The sequence below is a fragment of the Gracilinanus agilis genome, chromosome 6 (assembly GCF_016433145.1).
Source record: "Gracilinanus agilis isolate LMUSP501 chromosome 6, AgileGrace, whole genome shotgun sequence".
Taxonomy (NCBI): domain Eukaryota; kingdom Metazoa; phylum Chordata; class Mammalia; order Didelphimorphia; family Didelphidae; genus Gracilinanus; species Gracilinanus agilis.
In genome coordinates, this window is record NC_058135.1 from 254,470,659 (window position 1) to 254,498,370 (window position 27,712).

Below are 27,712 nucleotides of genomic sequence, written 5' to 3' on the forward strand. Positions count from 1 at the left end.
AATAAGTATTCTACTGTATTTCTCATTCATCTAGTGAAAGGACTATTCATTCTCAACACTTAACAAATATTTATTAAGATTTACAATTTGGGGCAGCTGGGTGGCTCAGTCGATTGAGAGCCAGGCCTACAGTCCTGGGTTCAAATATGACCTCAGACACTTTTTAACTGTGTCACCTTGGGCAAATCACTTACCCTCTGTTGCCTATCCTTTACCACCCTTTTGCCTTGGAACCAATATACACTATTGTTTTTAAGATGGAAGGTAAGGATTTAAAAAAAAGATTTGCTAGGAATAATGAACTATTCTAAGGAGAAGTAAAAAGGGAATAAAAACAAGTCTGTCTCTTGAAATTTTTAACCACCTTATATGCAGAGATAAGATGTGTCTATGGAGAAAAATAGGACCCACTGGAATATGATATTTTTTTAAAATCTGGCTCTATGATTTCATTTGTACAGGTACTCCCATAATTCTAAAAGCACAACATTTGGGTGATGACAGGCAATTCAGCACTTCCATGAAAAGAACTCCCGTCATAATATATCCCACAAATAGTAATCCAGCCTCTGCTTGAAGACCTCCAAGGTTAAGGAACTCTCCATCTCTCAAAGTAGCCCAATACACTTTGAGGCAGCCCTAATTGTTAGGGCGTTTTCTCCTGACATTGTCTATATTTGGCTTTTGGGAATTTCCACATTTGCCCCTTGTTTTGCCTTCTGGGACCAAATGGAAATTTGAACCTATCTCCTCATGATAGCCCTTCCAGGGTTTGAAGATAGCAATAATGTCCCTCTGCATCTTCAATAAGGCAAACGTGCCCATTTCTTTCAACAGATTTTTATATGACATAAACTCAAGTTCTTTGCCATCTTGGACTAGTCTATAGCTTATCAACATCATTCTTAAACTCTAATGGGGAATGGGCTGAATACAATGGGATTACTATCTGATTTCTGGAAACTGTTCTACTCTTAATGTAGACCAAGATCCCATTAAAAAAAAATCCTACTAACTCCTTGTGAGCTTTCAGTCTACTATAAATCCCAAATCTTTTTCAAAAGAAGAAACCTGCGGATTATTCATGCCTCTTCCATCTTGGAATTGTGAAATTGATTTTAAAAAAATCTTAAGTGTAAGACTCTATATTTATTCCTATTGAATTTCACAATGTTAGTATTTCACAGGGAGCTTTCCAGTGAGGAAGTTCCCTCTACCAGTGCATATGGGAAACTGCAATCTATAGAGTGAGAGGTTAAATGATTTCCCAGTCACACAGTTTGTATACGTCAAAGGCAGAATATGAATCAGTAATTTCTTGACTCTGAGGTTGTCTCCCTATAACTATAATATTCTATTTCTCAAAATTTCTAAGAAGATTATAAAGTGCTGTGATATCAGCTGAGCCAGAATCAATTCCTTCTTGGGGATGGATAGGTTTAAAAATTCCATTTGAGGAGATTTGAGCTAAGATTTACGGAAAGAGTAAGGATTTCAAGAGTCATAGATGGGCAGAGGAAAGGCATTCTAGGCAAAGGATATATGGAAATGGAAAAGCCATAATAGAATGAACACATTCTAAAGAGGAGGAGAGATCCAGTTTGGCTAAGGCATAAGGAGCAAGTAACATGAGCCAAAGCTGGAAAGATTAGTTGAATCCAGGATGCAGAGGGCATTGAATGTCAGTCTAAGGAAGTTTATCTTTATTCAATAGGTAAAGGGGAAGTCAGTGAAGGTGTGTTGCTGATGTTGTTTGTGGTGGCGGTGGTGATGATGGTGGTTCATTTTGAGCCAGGGCTGATACATTTTATTGGACATCTAGATTCTTTTAGTACAATCAGAGCTCTCCATTTTTCCAGTTGTCTATTTATTCTTTACAGAGTTCTTTTTTCTATATAAATTTTCTAACTTTATAGAAAAAAATGTATTACTCATCAAGTCAGCCTAGCTGAAACAGAGAAGTGGCCCACACAGAGAGAAGGTGGCATGAGGAAGGTGGGGGAGAACACCACACAACAAACACTTCATTCTCAAGTACTATGTGTGGAAATAGCCACTAAGGACCCCAAGAACTCCATGAGTAGCAGGTTTCCCTAAGCCACTGGCCCTCCCACAATCTGACTCTAATTCTTTCAATTAGAGGAGTAACCCCAAGGGAGACGTGACCCTCACAGTCGTATCTGTTGGCCCACAGTCTATACCTCTTCAGCAGCCATCGGGATTAGATATTCTATATATCATATGAAATATATTATTGTATATCATATAATTATGTAATATATAATATATATATACAGACATATATAATATGTATATAATCAACCTGGAAAAGAAAATTCTTGCCACCAGAGTTCTCACGACTGAATGGATTTAATTTTGTTTTTTGAAATAACTGTAAAAATATATTTGTACATCTGCCTTATCTTCCCTCTATATTCCAGCTAAACTGGATTACTTGCTCTCCAGACCTCTGGGCCTTCACATCTGTCCTGCTGCTGACCACTGTCCTGTGTGTTAACCTTCTCTGCCTCATTTGCACACAGGGCTGACCATACTCTTGGTCTCACCTTACCCATAACCATTCTATCTCCAGCATCTCGAATGAGGAATTTTTTTTTTCTTTCCAGCCACAGCCTCTGGTCTTTCCATCTATTTGCTTCACTCTTCCCAAGTCTTTATTTTTATCCTCTCTCTGGCTACCAGGCATGCCACCATTTCCACCATCCTTACTGTAACCTCATTTTCCTTCCCTTCATAACCTTGATCTTAGACAAGTGTAGATTCCACTCTTCATTGCCCCCTTACCCTATCACGTATCTTTGATAAACTCCCAAACCAGTGACTTATTCCACCAATAGGACTTCTTGATTCTTGCCAACAAGCTGTTGAATACCACCGTTGGACCTCACGTACCTGGGCCAACTGGGTTCACTACAAATGTGTATGATCTAATTTTGCTTGTCCCTCTCTGCTACAAGATAGTCTTTCCGTTCTCCCATAATTCTATTACGCTCCCTTCAGTAGCTATTTCAAACTTTCTCTTCCTTCCTCCAGTGTTTCATCCTTTGCCCTTTAGGAAATTCATGTTTTGTAAAAAACTTTATACCTTCCATTTTAGAATCAATATTGTGTATTGGTTCCAAGGCAGAAGAGGAATAAGAGTTAGGTAATGGGAATTAAGTGACCTGCTCAGGGTCATGCAGCTAGAAAATGTCTGAGCAAATATATGACTGGGCAATTCATCGAACACAGCTTGCCTCAATTTCCTCTTCGGTAAAATGAGCTGAAGAGAGAAATAGCAAACCACGTCAGTATCTTTGCCAAGAAAACTCCAAATGGGTTCACAAAGAATCAAACAGTACTGAACTACAACAATCTTTTTGTAACGAGGGCAAGGTCCCATATCTTACCCATACCATACTCATAATTAATATAATCACCAAAGACCCAGAAACTTTAAATAAATCAAGAGTAAACTTGGTGTTAAAGGCATTTTCCTAACAACCTAAGCAAGTGTCTGAACGAGTCCTTAATCTGAAGAGAATATATAGCTATGACTTTTGAATGAAGGTGGATGATGCCATGCAAGATGCATCTTTCATAATTCAGATTATCTGAATTAGACATATCTGTCTTACCCAGGTATAAACAGAGCAATTGGTCTAGTCATGAGTTAGACCATCAGTAAACCAGTTCAGACATGAGCTCAGAAATTGAGGATGCAGGATCCAAAACTGGAGCCAGGCTCCCGAGACAGAACTACTAGAGGGAGGAGGAAGAAAGAATTTTTATTTATTTTTCTTCCTTTCCACACTGACCGTGTCATCTGAAATGTGGGAGTGGTAACAGACAGTAAGTATTCTGAGCTAAAAGCAACAGTCCCTTTCCTTAAGTATCTGTCTTTTGGCATCTTTTTGTCCTTGGGGTGCCATTTTGTTTCCAGCTACAAACCCACAATAGGTACCTCAAGGACTCAAAGACAGTCACCCAAGGAAGGAGGAAGTTCCAAGGATCATGTTTCCTTGCACTAAGGAAGAATGCCAACGATGAACTTAGAAAAGAACTTCTAGGCCATAAAGGACCAGGAGCTGGAAATTATCCCTCAGCCATCCATGTGTCCTACATAGGTGCCTCTGTTCTTTTTGTATGTTCTTACTCTTCCCAAATACCTGTATGTATTTGTCAGAAAGTGTGCTCTAGGCTTTTGGTAGGAATATTTTATACAACTGTTATTCTGCCATCTCAGTAAACATTTTTGTTTAAAGCTAATTCAATTGGATTATTAATGGTGACACAGAGACGAGAACTCAAGAATGATAAAAAAAAATTAGAAACTCAACCCCTCATTAGAAACTCTAGGGTTGGTCCCAGAATGGAGGGAGCAATATCAGTGTCTCTCTAGGAATGCCAAATCAGTAAAAGTAGGTTTGAAAAGTAGGAAGTAGTAGTTTAGTTTAAGAATGTGGATCTAGAGCAGTGACTCCCAAAGTGGGCGCTGCCACCCCCTGGTGGGTGCTTCAGCGATCCAGGGGAGCAGTGATGACCACAGGTGAATTTATCTTTCCTATTGATTGCTATTAAAATTTTTAAAAAATTAATTTCCAGGGGGCTAAGTAATATTTTTTCTGGAAAGGGGGCAGTAGGCCAAAAAAGTTTAGGAACCACTGATCTAGAGGGAGTACTACACTTTAATAATTTTCACTTGGGTCATTCACATTATTATCCACCTTTTTCTCCCATTTGATTCTCTATCCATTATAATGTGGCATCTAAATGTACCACTCAACTGAAATTGCCCTCCTCATTGTGTTCTCTCTCTCTCTGACTCTCTCTGTCTCTCTCTGTCTCTCTCTGTCTCTCTCTCTCTCTGTCTCTCTCTCTCTCTCTCTCTCTCTCTCTCTCTCTCTCTCTCTCTCCCTCCCCCTCACATATCTTCCTCTCAAATCCCCTTACCTTCTTTATTATAATCAATACTAAGTATTCTTTCCAAAGTAGAAGAGTGGTAAGGGCTAGGCAATGGGAGTTGTGACTTGTTCAGGGTCACATAGCTAGGAAGTGTCTGAGACCTTATTTGAACCCAGGACCTCCCGACTCCAGGCCTGGATTTCTATCTATTGAGCCACTTATCTGTCTCTCAGTGCTCCCTTGATGGCTAAATTCTATAGTCTTTCCCAGTCTTCATCCTCCTTGGACTCTTTGTAGTTTAGTTTATGACATTGTTGATCACCTCATCCTCTTGGGCATTCTCCTTTCTACTGGTTTTCATGATTGCTCCTTCCTGGTTCTTTTCCTATTTGTCTGACAACTCATATTTAGTTTCTTTTATGGCACCATAATCCATTTCCTAACCTCTATGCATGGATATATTTCAGACCTTTTTCCTGAGTCCTCATCTTCTCTCTCTACTCTGTGCCTTTTGGATAGTTCTCATTACTTTAATTTTAATTTCTGTGTAGAAGACCCTAAGTCTGCTTTGCCAGCTTTCATCTCTTCCTGAGCCCCCACAGGAACTTCCTGCCAGACATATCCATTTGGATGTCCCACAGGGGTCTCAAACCTACATAACCCTAATGAGATATTATCTTTCCCCATGAACCTAACTCTTCTACTAGCTCCCCTACTTATGTCAAGGGCATCATAATCCTTCTGGTCTTATCCATGTTTATATCTTCTAAGTTATCCTTGAAACTTTTCACTCCCTCACCACATATAACCAATTGAATTGACACATTATGTAGATTTTTACCTCCATAGTTTCTTTCACATTTGTTCCCTTCTCTTTAATCACATAGCCAGAAGCCCAATTCAAGTCTTCATGGCTTTCCCCTGAATTATTGCAATAGCCCCTTGATTAATCTTCTCCTTTCAATCTCTCCCCTTTCTAATTCATCCTCAATATAGTTTTCAAAATAACCTTCCTAAACAACAAATACAATCATCATTACCATGCTCAATAATTTTCCATGGCTCCCCATTGTCTCTAGGTTAAAATAAAATTTTCATAGACTGGTATATAAAATCATCTACAGTTTTCCAGACCTTTCACACTTGCTTCTTTATCTCTGCTTATCTATCTATCTATCTATCTATCTATCTATCTATCTATCTATCTATCTATCTATCTATCCATCTACCTACCTACCTATCTATCCATCTATCTATTCAAACACATACACATATATATTCTAGTTCAAATGGGCCACTTCCTTGTTCTCCAAACATGGTATTCCATATCCCATCTCTGTGTCTTTGACAAGGCTACCTCCTCTGCTTGGAATGCTCTCCTTCCTTATCTCCTCCTTTAAAAATTCTTGGCTTCCATTAACCAGGCTCTTAAATGAAGCTTTTTCTATAGGATCTCATCTGTTGTTAATACCATCCCTTAATTGCTTTTCTTTTATTTATCAGTATTCACATGGCATATTCCCATAGTAGAATATGAACTCCTTGATGGTAGAAAGTGTTTTGTTCTTGTCTTTGGATCATAAATATCTTGACAGAATTAATGCAATAGTGTAAAAATGGTAGGCAGGGAATCAGGAAGACCTAGATTCTCTTCCTGATTCTCATATGCACTATATATGTGACAATAGGAAAATTCCTTAATATCCCTACTTACAGGCATGTATATCATTCTGAATTGGTGGAGGGAGTTTTCACAATGAATTTCTCAATACTGATGAAATCACTAATCTGAAAAATAATCTCAAACCATCTCCAAGACCTACCACCATGCCTTTCTCAAAATATGCACTCAATAAATCCTTCCTCAATGAGCAAATATGTGATAAATGACTTATCACAAAGAATTTCATTCAGTTCATTCAATGAACCCTAAGAAAGACATCTTAGAGACAAAACTGAAGAGATTAGGGATAATTTTTTTTAAAAAGCAATTTCCAGGGAGTAAAGGAAAACTTAGATAACTTTATATTTCAGTCAACAAACATCAATATTGTGCACCTTTAACCTTACTGATAGCATTTTCATTATGTCTTTTCATTGCTTAAATACCATCAGTGATTACTTTAGCCTAGTAAACGGGGCCCGCTATGGTATGGCCCCAGATATTTTTCTAGATCCTTCTCTGTGTGGTGCCCTGAATCCACATCCCACTTGAACCATACTAATCTTTCTGAAGAGTAAACATTCCTCATAAAGACACTTCATCAGAAGTCTATTCCCCATGCCATTTTCCTGGTCAGAGATAGTCTATCTGCATGAACCCTAACTCTGCCTCAAAGCCAACTCCCCAGTCTCACCTCCTGCATTGTTTTCTCTTGTTACCCCAGCTGGAAATGATTTCTTCTGCCTGAGGAATTCTACAATGGGCAAGGTCTAAAGCAACTGGTCAGTCATTTGGCATTTAAAATATATTGCCTTAAAATGAATAATATGGAAACAGGCATCAATTGATAACATTTGTACAACCCAGTGGAATAGCTCTGGGAGGGGGGAGAGAAGAAAATTAATGATGCAAATATGGAAAGATATTTAAAAATAAATAAAATAAAACACATTGCCTTATAATAGCCATTTTTCTTGTTCAGTTATTTCATGTTTATCACTTCACGATCCCATTTGGTGTTTTCTTTGCAAAGATCCTGGAGTGCTTTGCCATTTCTTTTGCCAGTTCATTTGGCAGATGAGGAAACTGAAGCAAATAGGGTTTGGTGATTTATCCAAGGTCATACAGCTACAGCTAGTAAGTTTCTGAGGCCAAATTTGAACTCAGGTCATCTTGACTCCAGTCCTAGTACTCTATCCACTGCACCACTTAGGTGCCCTGTAATAATTTTAACTGAGGTTTATTTATTGTGCTTCACACATAACTAGTAAGTGATTGAGTCAGATCTTCCTGACTCCAAGTCTACCTCTTCTTCCCTTATACTGCCTAGCTGATTATATGTTTTTTTAAACCCTTACCTTCTTTCTTAGAATTCAAATTCCATCAAGAGCTTGAAAGCAACTACCATATTTCCCCAAAGTTTCTCTTGTCTCAGTTAAATATTCCAAATCACTTCTCCTGATGGTTTTGGAGTATGGCTTGTGAACTCATGGATGGCAGAGTCCAGCACCCTCATTGTATACATGAGGAGCCTGGACCCTGGATGGGGGGAAATCAATTGCCTTAGGTCACATGAGTAGGACGTAATAGAATCGGGATTTGAATCCAGGGTCTCTGACTCCAAAGCCAGTGCCTTCCCCATGACTGTACGGCACAGTCCAGAGTCACTAGTTCTCTCACCATTTTCACCATCCTCATATGAGAGACATTCTAGTTTGTCAAAATTTTTCTTAAAACACCCAGAACTAAACATATTTCCTTTGCTATAATCTGATCAGAATACAGTCAAGACCATCACTTTCCTCATGCTGGGAAAATTATTTTTCTCAATGCAGTTGAGTGCTAGCTTTTATGGCTGCCATATTGCATTGGTGACTTCTTTTGATTTTATAGTCCACTAAAAAAAGCTGAAATATAGTTATTTTTTTAGCATACATAGAGGAAGTCCTATCCAGTGAAGCTGATCTTTTGAACCTAAGAATAGAATTTTATATATCATGTTGCAGTTTACAAAATATATTAGCAATTAATCAATCAGGAATTATTATATACCAGCCACCATACTAAATATAGGGGAGACAAAAGTGAAATGGTGTCTGCCTTCAAGAACTTTACATTCTAATGGGGGAATTAATATTCATATCTCTCAGTGTATACTTAAAGTAACATATTATATACTTAAGTAATACAAACATAGCATGTTGCTATATACATATACATATACACTCTATATTACCTTATATACTTTAGATAGAAATATTTTGCTCTATTATTATTTTACATATTTCTATAAATATAAATACATATTTATATATATATCCTAGACATTGTATATAAATATATCCTATATATTACTACATATTTGCTATGGTATATATGACTATATATATATACTGTAGTGATATAGAACATAAGATAAGTATTTAATATTATTATAATTATATAATATCTACAAAATTAATATAAGGCCATTTGGAGAGGAAATACACCAAGAAACAAAGGAAACTTGGAAAGGCTTCTTGTAGGAAGTGATTGAATCTCAAAGGAAACCAGGAATTCGAGAGGCAGAGTTGAAGAAGGAGAGAATTCCAACAGTAGGATGGTAACCATGTGTTGACAAGAGGGGACATTTACAAGAGATATAGAGCTAGAAGAGACAAGATTTGGCAACTATGTGGAAAGAAAATGAAGAATTAAGAACGATACCTGTTTGACTAGAAAGATGATAGGGCCCCTTTATAGCCATAGGAAAGTTCAGAAAAGAGTTAGGAAAAGAGGGCACAAGATAAATGGGTTCTGTTTCCAACATTTTGAATTTGAGAAGTCTAAGAAAATTCAATTTGAAAAGCAAATTGTGATTTGAGAGAGGAGCATTGGGAAATATAGATCTAACAGATAATAATTAAATGTATGATGATAAATGAGATCATCAAAGAAGGTATAGAGAAGGTGGGTTCACAAAAGAGCCTTGGGGGGCACCCAGAGTTCCTAGGTGTATTATTGAGAATCTGTAAGAGATATATTGATGACTTGTCGTCTTCACTATGGCATTAAAAATATATTTAAAATATTTCAAAAACAAGTCTATGAACCCCAGACTGAGAAAGAGCAGATAGAAAGGTAGAAGAACCAAGAGGAGAACCAGGATCATAAAACCAGAGAGAAAAGGGCACCCAGGAAGAGAAAATGAATAATAGTGTTGATTGATGCCAAAAGGTCAAAAGGATGAGTAAGAAGGGGTTATGACATTTGTCAGTTAAAATATAAATGCACTTTGCATAAATTAACTTAGTGAATATTTATTAAGATGTTATGTATTGGGTGATATTTTTGGGGGTGACAACTTTGTGCCAGCCACATAACAGAACATTACTATTCTTCATCACAGAATAACATTTAAAACATTTAAGGGAATTTAAGCTCAAGATAGTGAGGTGGAAAGAACACTGGACTGGAGATTCCAGTTATAATCTGACTCTATCATTATGGTTTTTTGAAAAAGGAGGCAGCTGAGTAGCACAGTGGTCAGAATGACAGATCTAGAGTCAAAAAAACTCATCTTCCAGAATTCAAATCTGGCATCTTATACTTACTAGCTGTGTGACTTTGAGCATGTCACTTAATCTTATTTACCTCAATTTCTTATCTCAGAAGGAAATGGCAGACCCCTCCAGAGTCTCGCCAAAAAGATCCAAAAATAACAACAATTCATGAATGGGGTCACAAAGAGTCAGACATGATTGAACAAATGAAAAAAGAAAAAGCATCTTTGAACTTTTGATTTATCATTAGTAACGTGAGGGAGGCTGGGCTAGATGCGCTCCAGGGTCTCTTCCAGCTCTACAACTATGACTCATGCTGAGTAGTTCTTTCAGCTTTTAGCAGGATTTTCTATGCTATTCAAAGTTTTATTGCAAAAGTTGATGCTTTGATGAATCCATCAGATATGATTATGTTGTTTACATGCTGGTGAATTAAGATCTTTCAGTAGAGAAAGAGGATATCCTCTTTAATTCTGTACCAGTAATCTGAAAATAGGCAAAAGTACATGGAGTCTGCCTCAACTGTTTTTTGGGACTCATGGTGAAGCTGCTGGGGCTGAATGGCCAAAGAAATTGCTTCTTCTCCTTGTTCACAATGGTATCATCAAGTTTGCAGAATGATGAGATTTCCAGTCTTTATGGACATCTTAGTATTTAAGTCCTATCATTTTTTGTTATTGAATTTTGTCATGAGATCACAGATTTAGAGTTGTTGGGAAACTTATGAGATCAGTTAAGGTAAGTCTTGGAAAGATGATGGAGATGGGGAAAATGACAGAGTCAAGATTCAAACTCATTTCCTCTGATCTTGGATTTAGTGGTCTTCCTCAGGTCATCCCGTCACCAATTTAACATGATTTAAAATAGTAGTAGTTTAGCTAGTCTGTGAAGGGGAAGGGATTACTTTTCCCTAAAATGAACTTAAAGTATATCTGACCAGCCCCTTTGCCTCTCCATTTCTGTTTTTACAGAGTTTAGATGCCTTCATTTTGAGCCACCCAAGTGAAGCCACCTTGCCTAACTGTGAGGAAGAGGAAAGTAGAAAAACAGTCAAGGTAGGCATATTTGACTTTTTTAAAATTTTGTTTTATGGATCCCTTTGTTTGGTGGACACTGTGGACTTCTCAGAATAATGTTGTTTAGTGTACAAAAGAAAATACAGAGGGTTACAAAGCAAATGAATTATGTTGAAATAATTATCAAGATATTTTAAAAGTCCACAGGATGCAGATTAAGACCCCTGATCCAAAATAATAAATAGCTCCACAATTATAGCCAATAGAAACAAGCAACTCTACCATGCCCTAAGTCTCTGCTTACTTCACCCACTCATGATTGGCCTGTTTCAAAAGGCTTTGGCCATAGTTTCAGCTCCTCGTGCCTTCTATGCCATGAAACAAGGGTGCTTCCAGCCTTTTGTCTCCCTTTATCTTAAGACTAAAATTCTGGAAAGGGTTTATATTCATCACATGTCTCAAAGATGGAGAATAAAGGAGTTGAGAAACCGGGCAACTGGTGGAACAGATGGCCCTGGGTACCATCATTCTTTTTTGGTATCTACTCTCATTCCTCATTTGAGTGCTATCAAGAAAAAATCCTCAAGAATCAAGGCAGTATTCCCTGAGACCTAGAATTCTCCTTGAATACCAGCCATGTTCTAACTTGATAATCTCCCCCAGAACTTTACCTCATTAATCGATCTGCCCCAGGCATAAATGCCATCTTCACGTTTATTACCAACGATGTAAGCCAGGACTCTTTTTGTGTTGGGCTGAGTATATAGGCTGCTTTGTTTCAATGACACTACAGGACTGCGTTTGGTCTGCAGGCTTTGGACCTCAGAAAGTTGTGCCTAGTGAGAGAAGAGCAGCAGGGATCACCATATTAATGACCTTAGCTTGGAGAAGATTGAGGATTCTGTAAAGAATTAAAACAGAGGATTGGGAATGTTAGGAAACAAAGAAAATCATTGACATGTTTACTTTATCAACAAAAGACAGACTGAATTTAATCAAATGAAATAACTTGGGCTAAAAAATATCCCAAGTAGTTGTTTTACTAATAATGAGAGGGGTTTTATACAGCATCTTAAGGTCTTTTTCCCCTCTAAACTCTTATTTTCTGTCCTAGGAACAACTCTAAGACAGAAGGGCAAGGGCTAAACAAAGAGGATTAAGTGACTTACCCAGGGTCACACAGAGAGGAAGTATCTGGAGTCAGATTTAAACTGAGGTCCTTCCAGTTCTAGGTCTGGCCCACCTTAAGGTCTTCGATACTCTATAAATATTACCTCATTTAATCGTCACAACAAATGCAGGAGGTAAGTATTCTCATTTTAGAGATGAGAAACTGATCCAGATAGAAGTTAAGTGACTTGTGAGGATGACAGAGCTAGTGTCTGAAGCAGGATTTGAATAAAGGTCTTCCCAATTCTAGACTCATCACATTATTCGGTCTCCCCACTAGCTGCCTATTTATGCATGTGTGTATGTGGTCAGGAAGGAGGCAGGAGTGGGCTGCGGAGTGCTTAGAGCTTGGTTAGACATAGATCAAGCCAAGGTCACCCACTGACTCACAAGCCTTGACTAGATGCCTTGACTGCTGTTCTGTCACTGGAGTTTGATGGCTCTGGAAGAGAGAGGGAGGCTGATAACTTTGCTCTCATTTATTCTCTCTTTGCTCTTACTTATCTCCCTTAAATCCAATTTATGTGTGAGTCAAAAGATATTACCAATGATGTCATTTTGGTCCTCTTCAGTTATGAAGGACAACAATCAATAAACCGTGTGTATATGTGTGTGTGTGTGTGTGTGTGTTTGTTTGAGGGAGATAGAGAGGAAGGGAGGAAGAGAGAGAAAGAGGGAAAGAGAAAGAAGAAGAGAGACAGAGAGAGCAACAGAGGGAGAGAGAGACAAAGAGATAGACAGAGAGGGAGAGAGAAAGGGGAGAGAGAGACAGAGACAGATAAAGGAGAGAGAGAAAAAGAGAGAGAGGAGAGAGAGAGAGACAGAGAGACAGATAAAGGGGAGAGAAGAAAGAGAAAGGAGAGAGAGAGAGAGAGAGAGAGAGAGAGAGAGAGAGAGAGAAGGAATCTGTATGTACCTTCTAGTTCTAGACCATCCCTTACTCTTAATTCATACAGAAGAACTCACCATTCATTGAAGTAAGAGGAATCAGAGAAGACATGAAAAGGGATGGCTTTCTAATCATTAACCTCTGTGTATATGCAACCTTCTGAACAGATGATGTGTATGTGGTTTCCAAATATGTTTCCATGCAGTTTCATGTGTATGTATTTGTGTATGTTTTCATGGGTATTTTTTAAACCTTTAATTTCTGTCTCAGAATCAATATATATTTGTTCCAAAGCAGAAGAGGGATAAAAGCTAGACAATTGGGGTTAAGTGACTTCCCCAGGATCACACAGCTAAGCCATTTCTGAGCTCTCCATCCACTGAGCTTACCTAGCTATTCCTCTTGAGTGTTTAAAATGGAATCACAAACTTATTTATGTTATCTGAAATTCAAGGTTTTGGTCCTTACTTGTTTAATTCCAGACACTCAGCTACATATCCACATCCCTCTCTGGAGGGCTTCCGGGCAGAGATTCATCTCGTTTTAAAGCTCATAATAATTGAATGATGTGCATTCATCTTCTGGTCAATGCTTTAACCTCTTCAGTCTTGTAAGAAGTTCTATTTCTAAGAGATGTCACATTTGCCCAAGAACTTTGACTTGTACTTCTCTGTCCTTTTTCTAACTTTGAGAAATCTTTCCACACAGGGACAGTCCATTTAGATGGAAACTTCTCCAAAAACATGGAGGGAAATGTGGTTTGTTCCCAGGTCTACATCTCACTCAAGCTGACCTTTCTCTTCCCTCCTCTTTTATGAACAGCAATCCTGACTGATTAACCATATGGATTGAAACCACTTTTTGAATTTCACACTTCTGAATGTCTCCATTGCAATTAGTTTTTCACTCTTTGCTCTTTTCACATATTGAGCCAGACCCTTAGGAGTGATGAGCAATGAAGCCATAAGACTCATCTTTCCAGTGCTCAGTGTAATTGCCTATGTACATATCCACTGGGCCTTTTTTTCCTCTTTTCTAAGGCCATAATTCGTGGTCCCCATTCAAACAAAACACCTCAATCGGAGTTGACTGTCCATTTAGGAACCCTTCAAATGCCAACTTGTCTTGCTACATGCTTAACTGGCCAGACACGGAGAATAGATCAAAGATGCATTTTACTCAATTTAACCTTGTTTAAGATATTGGTAGAGAAGTAGAGAGGTCTTCTTTGCTGACTTCTGACATACCTCAGCACTTTCTATGTGCTCCAGTAACTTCTTTTCCTCCTGAGAGGGTTCCGACCAGCCTTTGACTTCCCCATGCCTAGAATGGTTTTTGGTGGGAACCATTTTGGAGATTTTAGGTGCCAAGACACGTCGTCCTATAAGGAGAAATTGGAATATCTAAGTTTTCAAGTACAGGCTTTTAAATTTTACATGAATCAAACCTGAATTCTATTTATACTATTCTTGTGCTAATCCCCATCTCCCTAAGTAACAATTTCTAGAGAGTTTTAAGGCTTGTAATGTGCTTGACAAATTTTGTTTTATATCATCCTTACAACCCCTCTGGGAGGCAGGTGCCATTATTATCCCTATTTTACGGATGAGGTAACCGAGGCTGAAGGATACAGGGTAACACCAATTATAAGTGCCAAACACAGGTCTCTATGACCCTTAAGTCCAGCACTTTATCCACTATGGCTCCTGATCAGAATCAGGATGATAAGACATCAAGGATCTGCAATTTTTGTCAGAATGGGAATTTCAAGGTAGACTGGATTTCCTCCCCCCCACCACAATGTGTATGTAGTTGAAGAATTGCCAAACGCTCAAATAAGTTAAGTTATTTGACTTTAATCACTCTGCTAGTAAGGTTTTATTTTGGAATCCAAACCCAATAATTTTATCTCTACCTTTTCCAGATAATAGCAGAAGCAGGATCACTTGGGGATGGTGCAAGGGACCACTGACTCCTATGGTTTGTCCATCATGGGCATACAAAAGATGAATTAAGGAAGGCTCTATATTCCATGAAGACAGGCACTTTCCAATTGGGTATTGTTGCCATTTGGATGAGAGCTTCTCAAGAGTTAGAGAAGGCATTTATGAGATATAAGGAACAAGATTTGTACAAAAATATTTAAAGCCATGCTCTTCATGGTGGCAAAAAAAATTGGAAAATGAAGGAATCCCCTTCGATTGGGGAATGACAACAAATTGTGGTATTTTCTGGTGATGGAATATTATTGTGCTCAATTGAATAATGAACTGGAAGAATTCCATGTGAACTGGAAAGACCTCCAGGAATTGATGCAGAGTGAAAGGAGCAGAGCCAGAAGAACATTGTACACAGAGACGGATACACTGTGGTAAAATTGAAAGTAATAGACTTCTGTACTAGCAGCAATGCAATGATCCAGGACAATTATGAGAGATTTATGAGAAAGAAAACACTATCCATTTCCAGAGAAGAATCACAGAAGAAAAAACAACTGCTTAATAACATGGGTTGATGGGGACATGATTGGGAATGTAGACTCTAAATGATCACCCTAGCACAAATATAAATAATATGGAAATAGTCTTGATCAATGACACATATAAAACCCAATGGAATTGCTCATTGGCTACCAGAGGGGGTGGGAGAAGGGGAGAGAAAGAACATGAATCAGGTAATCATGGAAAAATATTCTAAATTAATCCATTAAATAAAAAAGAAAAGGCATTTATCATACTCATTATGTGCTAGCACCATTTTACTTTTCTATTTGTATTTCTAGTACATAACATGGTGCTTTGTATATAGTTTGTTTAGTGAGTGCTTTATCATTCATCCATCCATTTGTCAATTTATTCAGATACAGACAAGGTTGGACTAAGAGGTTGGATCTCTTGCATGCCTGGTTCTTTCCCAATTAGCAAGTTGGCAATGGTTATAACATTACAAAATGTACAGTGGAAGGAATTCCAGAAGATCAAAGGTGTGGAGGCAGAAACAGGACAGCCTTTGTTCAAGTAATGGCAGCTGGCTGAATTTGGCTGGTGCATTGATCACAGAAAGGGGAGATGAGGCTGGAAAGCTTGTGGAGGACCTTGAAACCCAGGTCGCAACTCAAGCCTTTGGGATAGCCATAAACAAACCTCTTCTGCTGACTAGCCAGAACAATAATATTGTGCCTTTCTCAAACTTAATACTTACTGCCCAGTTCCACTGTGATTTACTTGGAGAGAATTCACTGATGACCTATATTGTCACCATCACCTCCATTAGACTGGGAACATATGTTTTGTTTTTCTATAATAATAAGCCTTTCCCACAATTAGATTCATGGCCTGGGGATTAAACATTTCTAAAATAATATTAACTCAAGAGATAGGAGTCTTTTGCTTCTATGTAATCACACCCTGGGAGCGTGATTAGCTCCTGACACCTTTGTTATGCCCTTTGTTCTCAAAGAAGCTGGGAAGCTCCAAAGCCCTGCGATATTGGATGCTGAGAAATAGTTTATCCAGGATTGAAGACATGATAATTTCTGCATTTAAAATAATGGTTCACATACAGCAAAGGAGCAATAAGAAGAGATAAATATTACATATGCATATGAAAATGTCTTCTTCCTCCATTTTATAAACATCCATGGGTTTAAAAAAAGTCATTTGGTCAAAGAAATGAGGTTTCTCAGAGTTTTGCGTAAATATTAAGATGAAGTTTATTCTCAGTGATCTAGAGTTATTATTGTTAATGAAACAGACCTGATGTGCAAGGTTTCTTAGAGCTGGACAAAACCAATAGTAATAATAATTGCCATTTATAGAGTGTTTGCAAAACAATATATATATATATATATATATATATATATAATATTTCAAAGAGAGCTCTAGACTTGGAGTCAGGAAAGCTTGAGTTCAAGTCCTGTCTCAAATACTTACTAACTGTGTGACCCTGGACAAGTCACTTACACCCTCTCCCTCTGTGCCTCAGTTTCTTGATCTGTAAAATGAGGTTGATAGCATCCTCAACTATGACCACATTCCGGAGTTGTTGGAAGGATAAATAAAGCAATATTTTAAGGCACTCTGCAAACCTTAAGGTACTGAATCTGGATTAGTTATAATTGTTATTAAGCCAGAAAACAACCCTATGAGGTAGGTAATACAGGGGTTATAGAATCTTTTTACATATTAAGAAGCTGTGACTAGAAGAGCTTAAGTGATATATTCATGATCACAAAGCCAATGTCCAACGTTCAATTTGTCCCTATGTCTTCCTGATTTTGAGTCCAGTCCTTTATCCGCTCCCCCAAGGGTTTGTGTAATCCTTATTTTGTCATGAACCTCTTTGGCAGGCTGTTGAAGCCTATGGCATCTTTCTCAGAATAATGTTTGTGGTCAACATTCATAATTAAAGCAAATGTTAAACTTCATTTAGAGGTTAGTGACACTGAACGTGCAATTTCCCCCCCTTCCCCATCCAAGTTCACAATTTCAATTCTATTCATGAGATCCCAGGTTAAAAATCCTTGAACTCGGCTACAATGTGCTAGTTTATTTGGGCCAATTCAGTGATTTTTCTAGGGTAGACAATTCCTGGCATAGCACTTTCCTTTTTCAGGGAATATCTACAATTCCTTTGTTTCATACATTCTTACAGAGTTGTCTAGGGCTCTAAGAGGTTAAATGACTTGCCTAGGGTCACACATATAGGATGCTTCAGAAGCAAGATGTGGACCTATATTCTGATTCCAAATCTGTTTTTTTCATGACTCTCAGAATGAGAAAATGTAGCTGAAAATGTTTTGGAGAACAGAGTAGAGAGTGGAGTGGTTAGGAAGGCTCTGCTGTGTTTCCACTGGGGTGAGATTAGCCTGTTGACTTAAAATAAGCATGAATTATGGGTTTTGGAGAGGAGCTAGTCTAGTAAGTTTTAGAACTCTGCTCTGGGTCTGAGCTGCCCTGATTTGTGAATGAATGAGGGAGTATAAGCTGACCTAACCCATTTTCTGTAGATGGCCCCAGAGCAAGCATCCATCCATCCATCCATTCATGCTAACATTCATCAGAGAATGGACAGCTCTCTCTCTCACACACTAGCAATTCTTTCTCAGGGAACAGTAATAAAAACAACACCATCACTGCTTCGGCAGAGGATATAAAATCCCACAAGGAAGTCTCCACTGTATCCTACATCACAGTATCACCATCCCTATAACCCCTCCACAAAATTCCTTTTTTTTTTTACTCCTCCTCCTCTATTTGTGCCCTCTCTCTCTATAAGAATATAATCTACACAAAGATAAGAATGTCCTGCCTTTTGGATATAGTAGGTACTTAATACTATTTTCCTCCTTCATTCACACTTTCAGTCTTGATCATTTCCTTGATTTCCTAATGGATTGACCACTACACTATGAAAAGGTCCTCACATACTGGATGAAGCATTTAAAATCATTCATTATAGAATAATTCAAGTAATTAAAACCCATCAGATTACCAATTGAAGGAAAATAATGCCAGGTTTTAGGAAGTATAAAGGCTCAGCTCCTGAAGACTTAGACTCAATGAATGGTCTCTGGCATCCCCTTTAGCTCATGCATCCGTAACACTTATGATCTGTGATGACTTTTTTTAGGAGAATGAGATCTTCTTAACTATAGCAAGCATGTATATTTTTTATTTAATTTTTTCAATTATATTTAGAAATAATTTTTGACAATTGTTTTCTGACATTTTGCAATTCAGATTCTTTCACTTTCTCTCCCCTCATCTCAGATGTGGTAAATAATTTGATATAGCTTATATCAGTGCTTTCCAACATCTATATAGAATTGATGGATCTGGGAAGAAAAATATAGTGGTTTTCCATCAGCCAATGAACTATAGAAGAGACGCTATTGGTAAAGATCTTTGGGGAAGAAGACATTATAATTATAAATATCATATATATATATATATCATGCTAAACATATTCTTTTATCCAACTATAGTCTAATCATAAATAAGCAGTTATTAATTTAGAATAGGCAAATTGTTACTAGCATCTTTTCCACAAATGCATTTTATTCAGTGTATCTTGGCCACTCATACAGCATATCACTCTAAATATATATAGTTAATAATAGCAAGAGTGGGCCATTTAAGTGTTTGAAGGCCAAACACAGAATGCATACACTCAGGAACCTGTAAGCATTATCTATTTTTATCAACTGGTCCTTTGGAAATGATTACACCAGAACTCACTCTAGGCTGTCAGAATCCCACGAGTAGAAGATGGAAGTGGGGCTCACACCTGCATTGACTGTAGAAGGAGTCTCCATTTTGGGGAATAGTTTTCCCAATGATCTAGAATTATGATCATCAGATTACCAAAAGGGAAGGCTAAAAATTGCTTAAATTTTTCTGAAATATTTTCATTCTGTTTTTCGTATGGATCTGTTTCTCAGACTCACGTGTACCTGCATGCATTTTATTGTTTGAAGTCAATCTAATTTAAGTTCCTAGTTTGTTAAAGGTGCTGTGTTTTGTGCTGGGGATATAGACAAAATGAAAAATGGTTGCTGCTCTCAACCATCAATCAGTCAATCAATCAACATTTATTAAGTATCTACTCTACACCGATACTATACTAAGCTGTCAGTGAGCTTATATTTTACATAGACAATGGTCTATGGATAAGTCAATTCGAAATAATTTAGGGAGAGAAAAAGAGCCAATAACTTGGGAACCAATGAAGACCACCCATAAATTGTTATAAATATTTTTTTTTTAAAAAAAAAAAAAGGAGTTTGCGGACAAAAGAATTCCTCACACTTGGTCAGCTAGGTGAGGTGGGAGCCTCTCTGAACTTAATTAGTTTGGTTCTCACATTCTGTATAGTCCAACCCTGGTATGAGATATTCAACCTTGGAGAAAACTCGGGCTTCGAAGAAACAATGGTGAGAAAAGAGGCAAGATAACATGTGCAAATGCATGGAGGAGGGAAAATGGAATCATCACTTCTGGAATAGTAAAAAGGTCATTTTGACCTTAATAACTACGTAGATAACTAATAGCAGTATGTCTGATTTTTAAGTGCTGGTAAGTACTCCCTACCCCAACTACAACATCATGTAAGATCAAAAATTAATATACAGTAAGTCCAAATATTACATTTAATAAGGTTTATTAATAATTACTAAAATAAAAAGCTAGAGTTAAAAAGGGTGATAACCCAGCCACGGTCACGGAAAAAGAGAATGAAAGGGTGGGATTACAGCAAACTTATAAACAACACGTGAAGATGCAACGTTGATGAAAAGGAAAAGGATTCTGGGTAATATAGTTCAGGGGTTCCATATTTTCTAATTACACAGTCAGCAGATAAAATGGTAAATACCAGCTCTCTGGCGATACTTCACTCATTCCATTTCATTTACCCAACTACCAATACCGTATCTTATATCCATTTCTCATTTTATAGCACATTGAACTGGGACTCAGGAAATGTGAATCTTTGGTCCAAACTCTTATCCATCAGATGGCAACCAACTCTTTGGGAATGTATAGATGTGTGTTTGCATGGGCTTATGAATTCTAATGATGGTAGTTACCCTTTTCTAGACATAAATGTGAACATTTATGTATTTTAATATTACATATGAATATATTTATATGCCAAAGTTTGTATTTATGTACAAAATGTTAGTTATTAGGATAAATGATAGTATATTAATAATAATGTAGTATATTAATAACAATTAGTATTATTAGGACAATTAGGACAAATGAGAGTATTATAATAGTAATATAAATAAATGGTGAATAAGAAGGGACAAGAACATTTAAGGAATATGCATATATTCTAGAATATGAGTATATCAGAGAACTGAGTGTGATGGGTTTTATTGAGATATGGTAAGGTATGAAATGTGAACATGGTTTATATTTTTTTCAGTAAAGTCATTTATAGATTCATCAAAACATATCAATGTTACAATAGTTCAATGTTATAAACACAATGTTATAACATGCAATATTATAATAATTCAGAGTATACTGGGGTGGAATTTGGAGGACTTTTAAAATTTAGGGGGTAGTTGTAGAAAATTCATCAGTCTCATAATCAGGAGGATTATAAACAGAAAATCTCGTTTCAAATCAGAGATCTGTTACCTATAATCTCTGCAATTTTGGGCAAATCATTTAACATGTTTGGACCAAATTATGGCAACAATAAAGATCTTGCTGTGGTTCCTTCTGGTTTTGGCAATATTATTTAGAGAGACAGTGCTTTCTTCACTTTCAGGAAGTTTCTCTAGGGACATCTAAGTATAACCACCAACTACAGCACCAATCTCTAAAGCAATGAAATTTAAATTTGGGGATTAATCTTGGGAAGGCTTTGTGTCTTTAACTGTGTTCCCTGCCCCAAATGATATATAAAATATAAGAGAGAGATTCCATAGTACCACTTTGATTAATATAATCAGCATCAAATATAATATTAGTATTAATAATCATCACTATTAAGGTGGGAGTTGGAATACCATTCTCCCCCACTCAAAGTAAATAATAAAGTCCTGGATCTCTGATTTCCCCAGTATAACGAACTTCCAGATGAGGAAATGTCGGTCACCACCTTTGTAATTTATAGGGAGATGCCCAGAAATAATGAGAAATTGTGGCTTTCCCAGGCTCACATTTAATTCATCTACCTCCTTTTACAGATTAGGAAACAGGTTCAGGGAGTTTAAGAGATCTGCTCAAAGTCTTATAGGTAGCGGCATTGGAGGTAGTATTGGAACCAAGGTTCTTTGACTAGAACCAAGGTACTCTTTACTGTAACTTGTTATCTCTTTGGTGTAGCCACTGACAGATCTATAGGGTTAGGAAGAGGGGAAGATTTCAGGAAGGAGAGGGAAAAAAGAGGGAGGGAGGGAGGGAAAAAGGAAGATAGTAAATTTAGTTTGGGATGGATTGACTTTGTAATTTGGGCAGGATGTCTGATATTTGATTAACTATTAAAATCAATATTCAAGAAATATGGCATTAGCTCTGATCTTTGCAGTGCCTTTCATAGCCATGTTTGTCTACAATTCATTAGACAAATACCTATCTTGAGTAAACATCAATCAGTAAATTGAGGTCATATTCTGAATTCAACAGAACCCACTCATGAGTTCTTTCTACCAACCTTTTAACTGTCTCATTTTGTGTTTCATGACATCCAAATCAGCCAGAATTTTGTCCTTCTTCAGCCAGTTCGCTCTCTCAAGTTTTTCTGATCTTTGCAAAGCTGTAATCATAGAAAGCCAGGGTCTTTATCTTGAATTCTCTTATCAACAGCAATTTATCACACAAGCCGATAATTTGTAATGCCCCTGGAAGTCCATGAGATAGATCCAATTAGAGACAAGTAATTAAAAGGTGAGGGTCATCAAAAGAAACCCTTTTGAAAGATGAAAGTGCTTAAGGCATGTCCATGTGGAATCGAAGAAGGGGAAAAATAGAGCCAGTGCTTTATTATAAGGATTTAGCATATGCAAGGGCCATCTTTCATCTCCTATTCCCCAAATCTGTTCAGTGGCAAAGGAAGCGTGGCTTGGAATTATTTGCTTTTTTAAACACCCACCTACTGCCTAAAGGGGGCAATTCTTAAAAATGAAGATGTGCAGACAGGTCTTCCTCGTGGTGAATTAAACTCATTTGTTATTTTGTAATGTATACCATTATTCGCAGCCTTGTAGATCAAGAATCTCTTTATCACCTAAATTAGACATTTTCCCAGACAAAACATTTTATCCCCGTAAGAAAAGAAGGCACATCTGGGATATGAAGCCATCTATCCTCTTGCACATATGAATTGATAGACCCAACCATTCATCCTTTGCATAAATGTGGCACTAGGCTGACATGGATATTCATTTAATTCATTTTCCATAAAATAAACTGGGAAATGATTCCCTGTTTTTTCCTCTCTATTGAAAATTTACTTAGAAGATTTTTTTTAAAGTTACCATCCAGAGGTATAAATGGTTCCCCACATGAAACCCAAACTTCTATAGGTGTTTTGAGAATAAAGGTCAGCAAACCACTGTTGATAGAATTCCGACGGGCTGACGACGAGTGTGAACGTGTCTTGATTTCCCCTTGGTTTGTTTTTTTATCTGAGAAAGATAACAGTAAGTTTATTTCAATTAGAAATTTGAGAAATGTTTCTTACTTTTATCTTTTGTTTAAAAATTAAGGGATCATGATTTGACTTCAGTTTCTTTGTAGGAAGTATCAACAAAAGACATCAGAAATTTTACATTTCACAACATGGTAGGTAAAAGTGTCCAATTGTAAATACCTGTATAAATACTCTGAAAACTTGCCAGTAAGCAAGCAAATGGCACCTTGCCTCCAGCAAGAACATGGTGTTCTTGTTCAGAGATCATATGCCAACAGGGCAAAAATCTTTGATGTGGCTTTCTCTGGATAGGTATTCATTTGCAATGACCCCATCCATAAATTTGGTGGCCAATACCATTTCAGATATAATTGGTTTTATTCATTGACTGAACAGAAAAGCCTAAATTTATTGCTTCATTCATGATCCATTTCCGTCAATAATGTCTACTTTCTAGGACATTTATATTTTGATCCAATAGATTAATCAAAATTGAAGAGGCCCACTGAGTGCCAACTTTTATCCAGAACTTGACAAAATTTCTGTGAATTTTCCTCATCTTTGTATACTCCAGTAATTTTTTTCTCTACAGTTCCTATTATATTCCATAAAAGAAAAAAACCATCCTGGAATTTCATGAATAGTTTTGTGACTACCTACTGGAGTAATTTTACCTTCTGTAAAGGTAAAATTCTCTCATTCTCTCCAGCTTATCTTATAGATATTTTATTTGTGCATAGTTGTTTGATGTTGTCTCCTCCATTAGACTGTGAGCTCCTTGAGAGAAGAGTACCATTTGGCCTTTTTTTATCTCCAGTGCTTAGGACATAGTAGGTGTATAATACTTGTTTGTTGACTAGATTTTCTGATGTTGCACAACTGTTTCCCAGTTAGAAGTCAATTAAAGCTAACAGACAATTTTTATGTTAAAACTGTGTGGAATAATATTTAGGACCTGGGATTAAATAGAATATAAGGCACTCCTTTACCTTTATGTAACTTATGGTAGAAAAGTATGTCATGCATACAAATAATACAAAATAGCACAAGATAAGAACATTAAAGAAATACAAATAAGAGGGGGGAATGGAAAATCATAGGATCATAGATCTAGAAGCTAGCTGGGAGAGCTCTCAGAGGTTATCTGTTCAAAGTCTCTCATTTTACAGATGAAGAAATTGAAGTCAAAGAGGGTAAGTGACTGATCCAATGTCACACAGGTCATCAGAAGCAGAGAGCATCAGGAAAAGCTTTATGGAAGAGAGAACAGTTGAATAGGAGTTTAAAGGATGAGTAAGAATATAATAGGCAAAATGGCAAGTTGGGGACATTCTATGCCTAGGGAACAACTTCAACACAGCTATCACACTGGGAAAAGTGTAAGGTTTGTTTGAGTAGAATGGAGGTTGGACATTCTGGATGGCAATTTGGAACTATGTCCAAAGGGCTTTAAAAAACTGCCTACCCTTTCATCCGGCCATACCAGTGCTGGTTTTATACCCCAAAGAGATCATAAGGAAAAAAATTGTACAAAAATATTTATAGCCATGCTATTTGTGATGGCAAAAATTGGAAAATGAGGGGATGCCCTTCAATTGGGGAATGGCTGAACAAATTGTGGTATCTGTTGGTGATGGAATACTATTGTGCTAAAAGGAATAATGAACTGGAGGAATTCCATGTGAACTAGAAAGACTTCCAGGAATTGATGCAGAATGAAAGAAGCAGAGCCAGAAGAACACTGTATACAGAGACTGATACACTGTGGCACAATCGAATATAATGGACTTCTCTACTAGCAGCAATGCAATAATCCAGGACAATTCTGAGGGACTTATGAGAAAGAAAACTATACACATCCAGAGAAAGAACTGTGAGTGTAGAAACACAGAAGAAAAACAACTGCTTGATCACATGGGTTGATGGAGATATGATTTGGTGGTCTAAATGACCACCCCAGTGCAACTATCAATAATATGGAAATAGGTCTTGATCAATGACAGATGTGAAACCCAGTGGAATTGTGTGTTAGCTATGGGGAGGGTGAAGGGGGCTTGGGGGGGAGGGAAATAACATAAATCATGTAACTATGGGGAAATATTCTAAAAAATAAATTTAAATAATAAATTTTAAAAATAGAATGGAGGTTGGAGATACTAGTGTCGGGTAGGGCTGGAAAGGTAGAGCAAAGGATATTAAAGAGGAAAGCACCTTCTGGGGCATCAAGTCCAACCCCATTATCTTTGAGTTGAGGAATTCAAATTGGGGAGGCCCTTGAAGATCAAACAGATGAGTCATCTTATTTAGGATGTTGTAGGCAGCCACGTAAGATTTTTTGAGTGGAGGCATGATTTGACCCGAGCTAAGCATAACAAATATCAGCCTGGTGGCAATATGAAGGATGAATCAGGAAGGTTGGAGGGTGGAGTCAAAGCTTGTAGAGGCTATTAAAATAATAATTTAATATGGTAATGAGTGGTGAAGATATTATATATTAGGGTGGTGGCAATGAGAACAGAGAGGGGAAGAGAGATTCGAGACATGCTTCCCAGTAAATAAATGATATAATCCATTTGCTTTGTGTGTGATTGACAGTGAATGGATCATGTAAGCCAGTGGCCAAGAATTTATTATTAAGTATCTACTCTATGCCAGGCAGCTTGAATAGATATTGGGATATAGTGGATGGTCCTTGGATTTGGTTATGAAGAGTCAGACACAAATGAACAACCTGACAACACTAAATTCCAGGCATTGTGTTAAGCTCAGAGGATACAAGGAAAGACAAAAGAGTCCCTTGCTCTTAAGGAGTTCAGTCTAACAGCAGAGACAACAGGCAAACTATGTACGAAGAAGACTATACAGAATAAATTGAAGGTAATCAAGAGGGAAGGCATGAGCATCACTAGAAAAATGCTATTGAAACGAACTTCCTGACTTTGCAGCAAGTCACTTCCCGTCTAGAGGTCACATCTTCCTTTATATATAACTAGAGGGTGGGACTAGATAACTCGTAATGTCCCTTCCAAATCTTAAATCCCAAGACAATTGCTATGAAATCTGGAATTAAAGGATATTAAAGAGGAAAGCACCTTCTGGGGCATCAAGTCCAACCCCATCATCATTGAGTTGAGGAATTCTGAGTCTCAGAGAAGCCAACGAAGGCAATGGGTAGATCTCAGAGCTAGAATGAAGGTCTTCTGACTCAGATTCAACGGATAATTCAACTCTGCCATTGGACTTACCTTCTTTACTCAGAATGGCTATTTCTTTGTTCTCCTCTGGAAGTGCATATTTCTTCACTTCTAAGCTTTTGTGTTTCAAGGTTTCACTCACAGCCCAAAGAATTAAATCATTTAGGTTGAGAATGGTGGTGCCATCATATGTATAGAGTCTAGAAGCTGCTCTGGTCAGACCAAGCTGTACTGTGCATCCTGAAAGAAGCTGGAAAATACATGCTGTAAGAACTGAGGCCCGAGGGTAGGGATTTGGGGATGGGGCCAAACTCTGAAGAAGGTCATTCTCCAGTTTGATACAGAAACCCAGTGAATTCCCAGGAACCCTACTCCGAACTGTAACCTAGTAACATATATAGGTATGTCTGTATATATCAATGTATAGATTACATATATAACACATGTAATGGGACAGTTTAATCATAATTCCCTCATTTTACAGATAAATAAACTGAGACCCAAAGATATTAATTTATTTCCCTGAGCCCATGAAAGTAGTAAGTAAAAGAGTCAATAGCTCAACTTAGGTCTTCCAGATAGAGCTCTGGGTCGGGAGTTAGGAAGATCTGAGTTCAAATCTGGCCTCGGACACTTGTGTGACCCTAGACAAGTTACTGAATCCTGTTTGCCTCAGTTTCCTCATCTGTAAGATGAGCTGGAGAAGGAAATAGCAAACCATCCTAGTACCTTTGCCAAGAAAACCTCAAATGGGGGTCATGAAGAGTCAGACAAGACTGAAATTACTGAATGACAATAAATATAATACACACATGTAGACTATATGTATACACGTGTATATACATAAATGTTTTATAGTCTATATATTCACATATGCAATGTTATCTATTCATATATGTGGTCCATAGGGCCTAAGCCTTCTATGACAATTCCTCCATCCATTTCAGTTATAAATCCACCGAGGATATCGGAGCATATTTTATAATCAAGGGATTTTCTTGAGGGGAGTCGTGGAAGCATTGCTGTTTTCCTAATGTGGCTTAGCATTTCTATAGTACTTCCTATGTACCAACTGCCTGGAAATGAATGATTAGTTAACCTTCATGACCAAGCTGTTGGGAAAATGGATGATAAATGTCATTACCTCCATTTTACAATGGAGAAAGGGGCAGGAGGGTTAAATT

General features: G+C 37.5%; 1 protein-coding gene across 1 annotated transcript in view; it reads right to left on the bottom strand.

The window, feature by feature from the left end:
* The window catches only part of DCDC1 (doublecortin domain containing 1), a 77,207-nt gene that overhangs the window by 25,576 nt on the left and 23,919 nt on the right, over positions 1-27,712 (bottom strand). The window contains exons 10-14 of the mRNA XM_044681303.1: positions 26,580-26,778; positions 23,180-23,329; positions 22,357-22,458; positions 14,433-14,566; positions 11,798-11,962 (exon numbers count right to left, since the gene is read on the bottom strand). Of these exons, the coding sequence (XP_044537238.1) occupies positions 11,798-11,962; positions 14,433-14,566; positions 22,357-22,458; positions 23,180-23,329; positions 26,580-26,778 (750 nt within the window). The remainder of the gene's footprint in view (positions 1-11,797; positions 11,963-14,432; positions 14,567-22,356; positions 22,459-23,179; positions 23,330-26,579; positions 26,779-27,712) is intronic.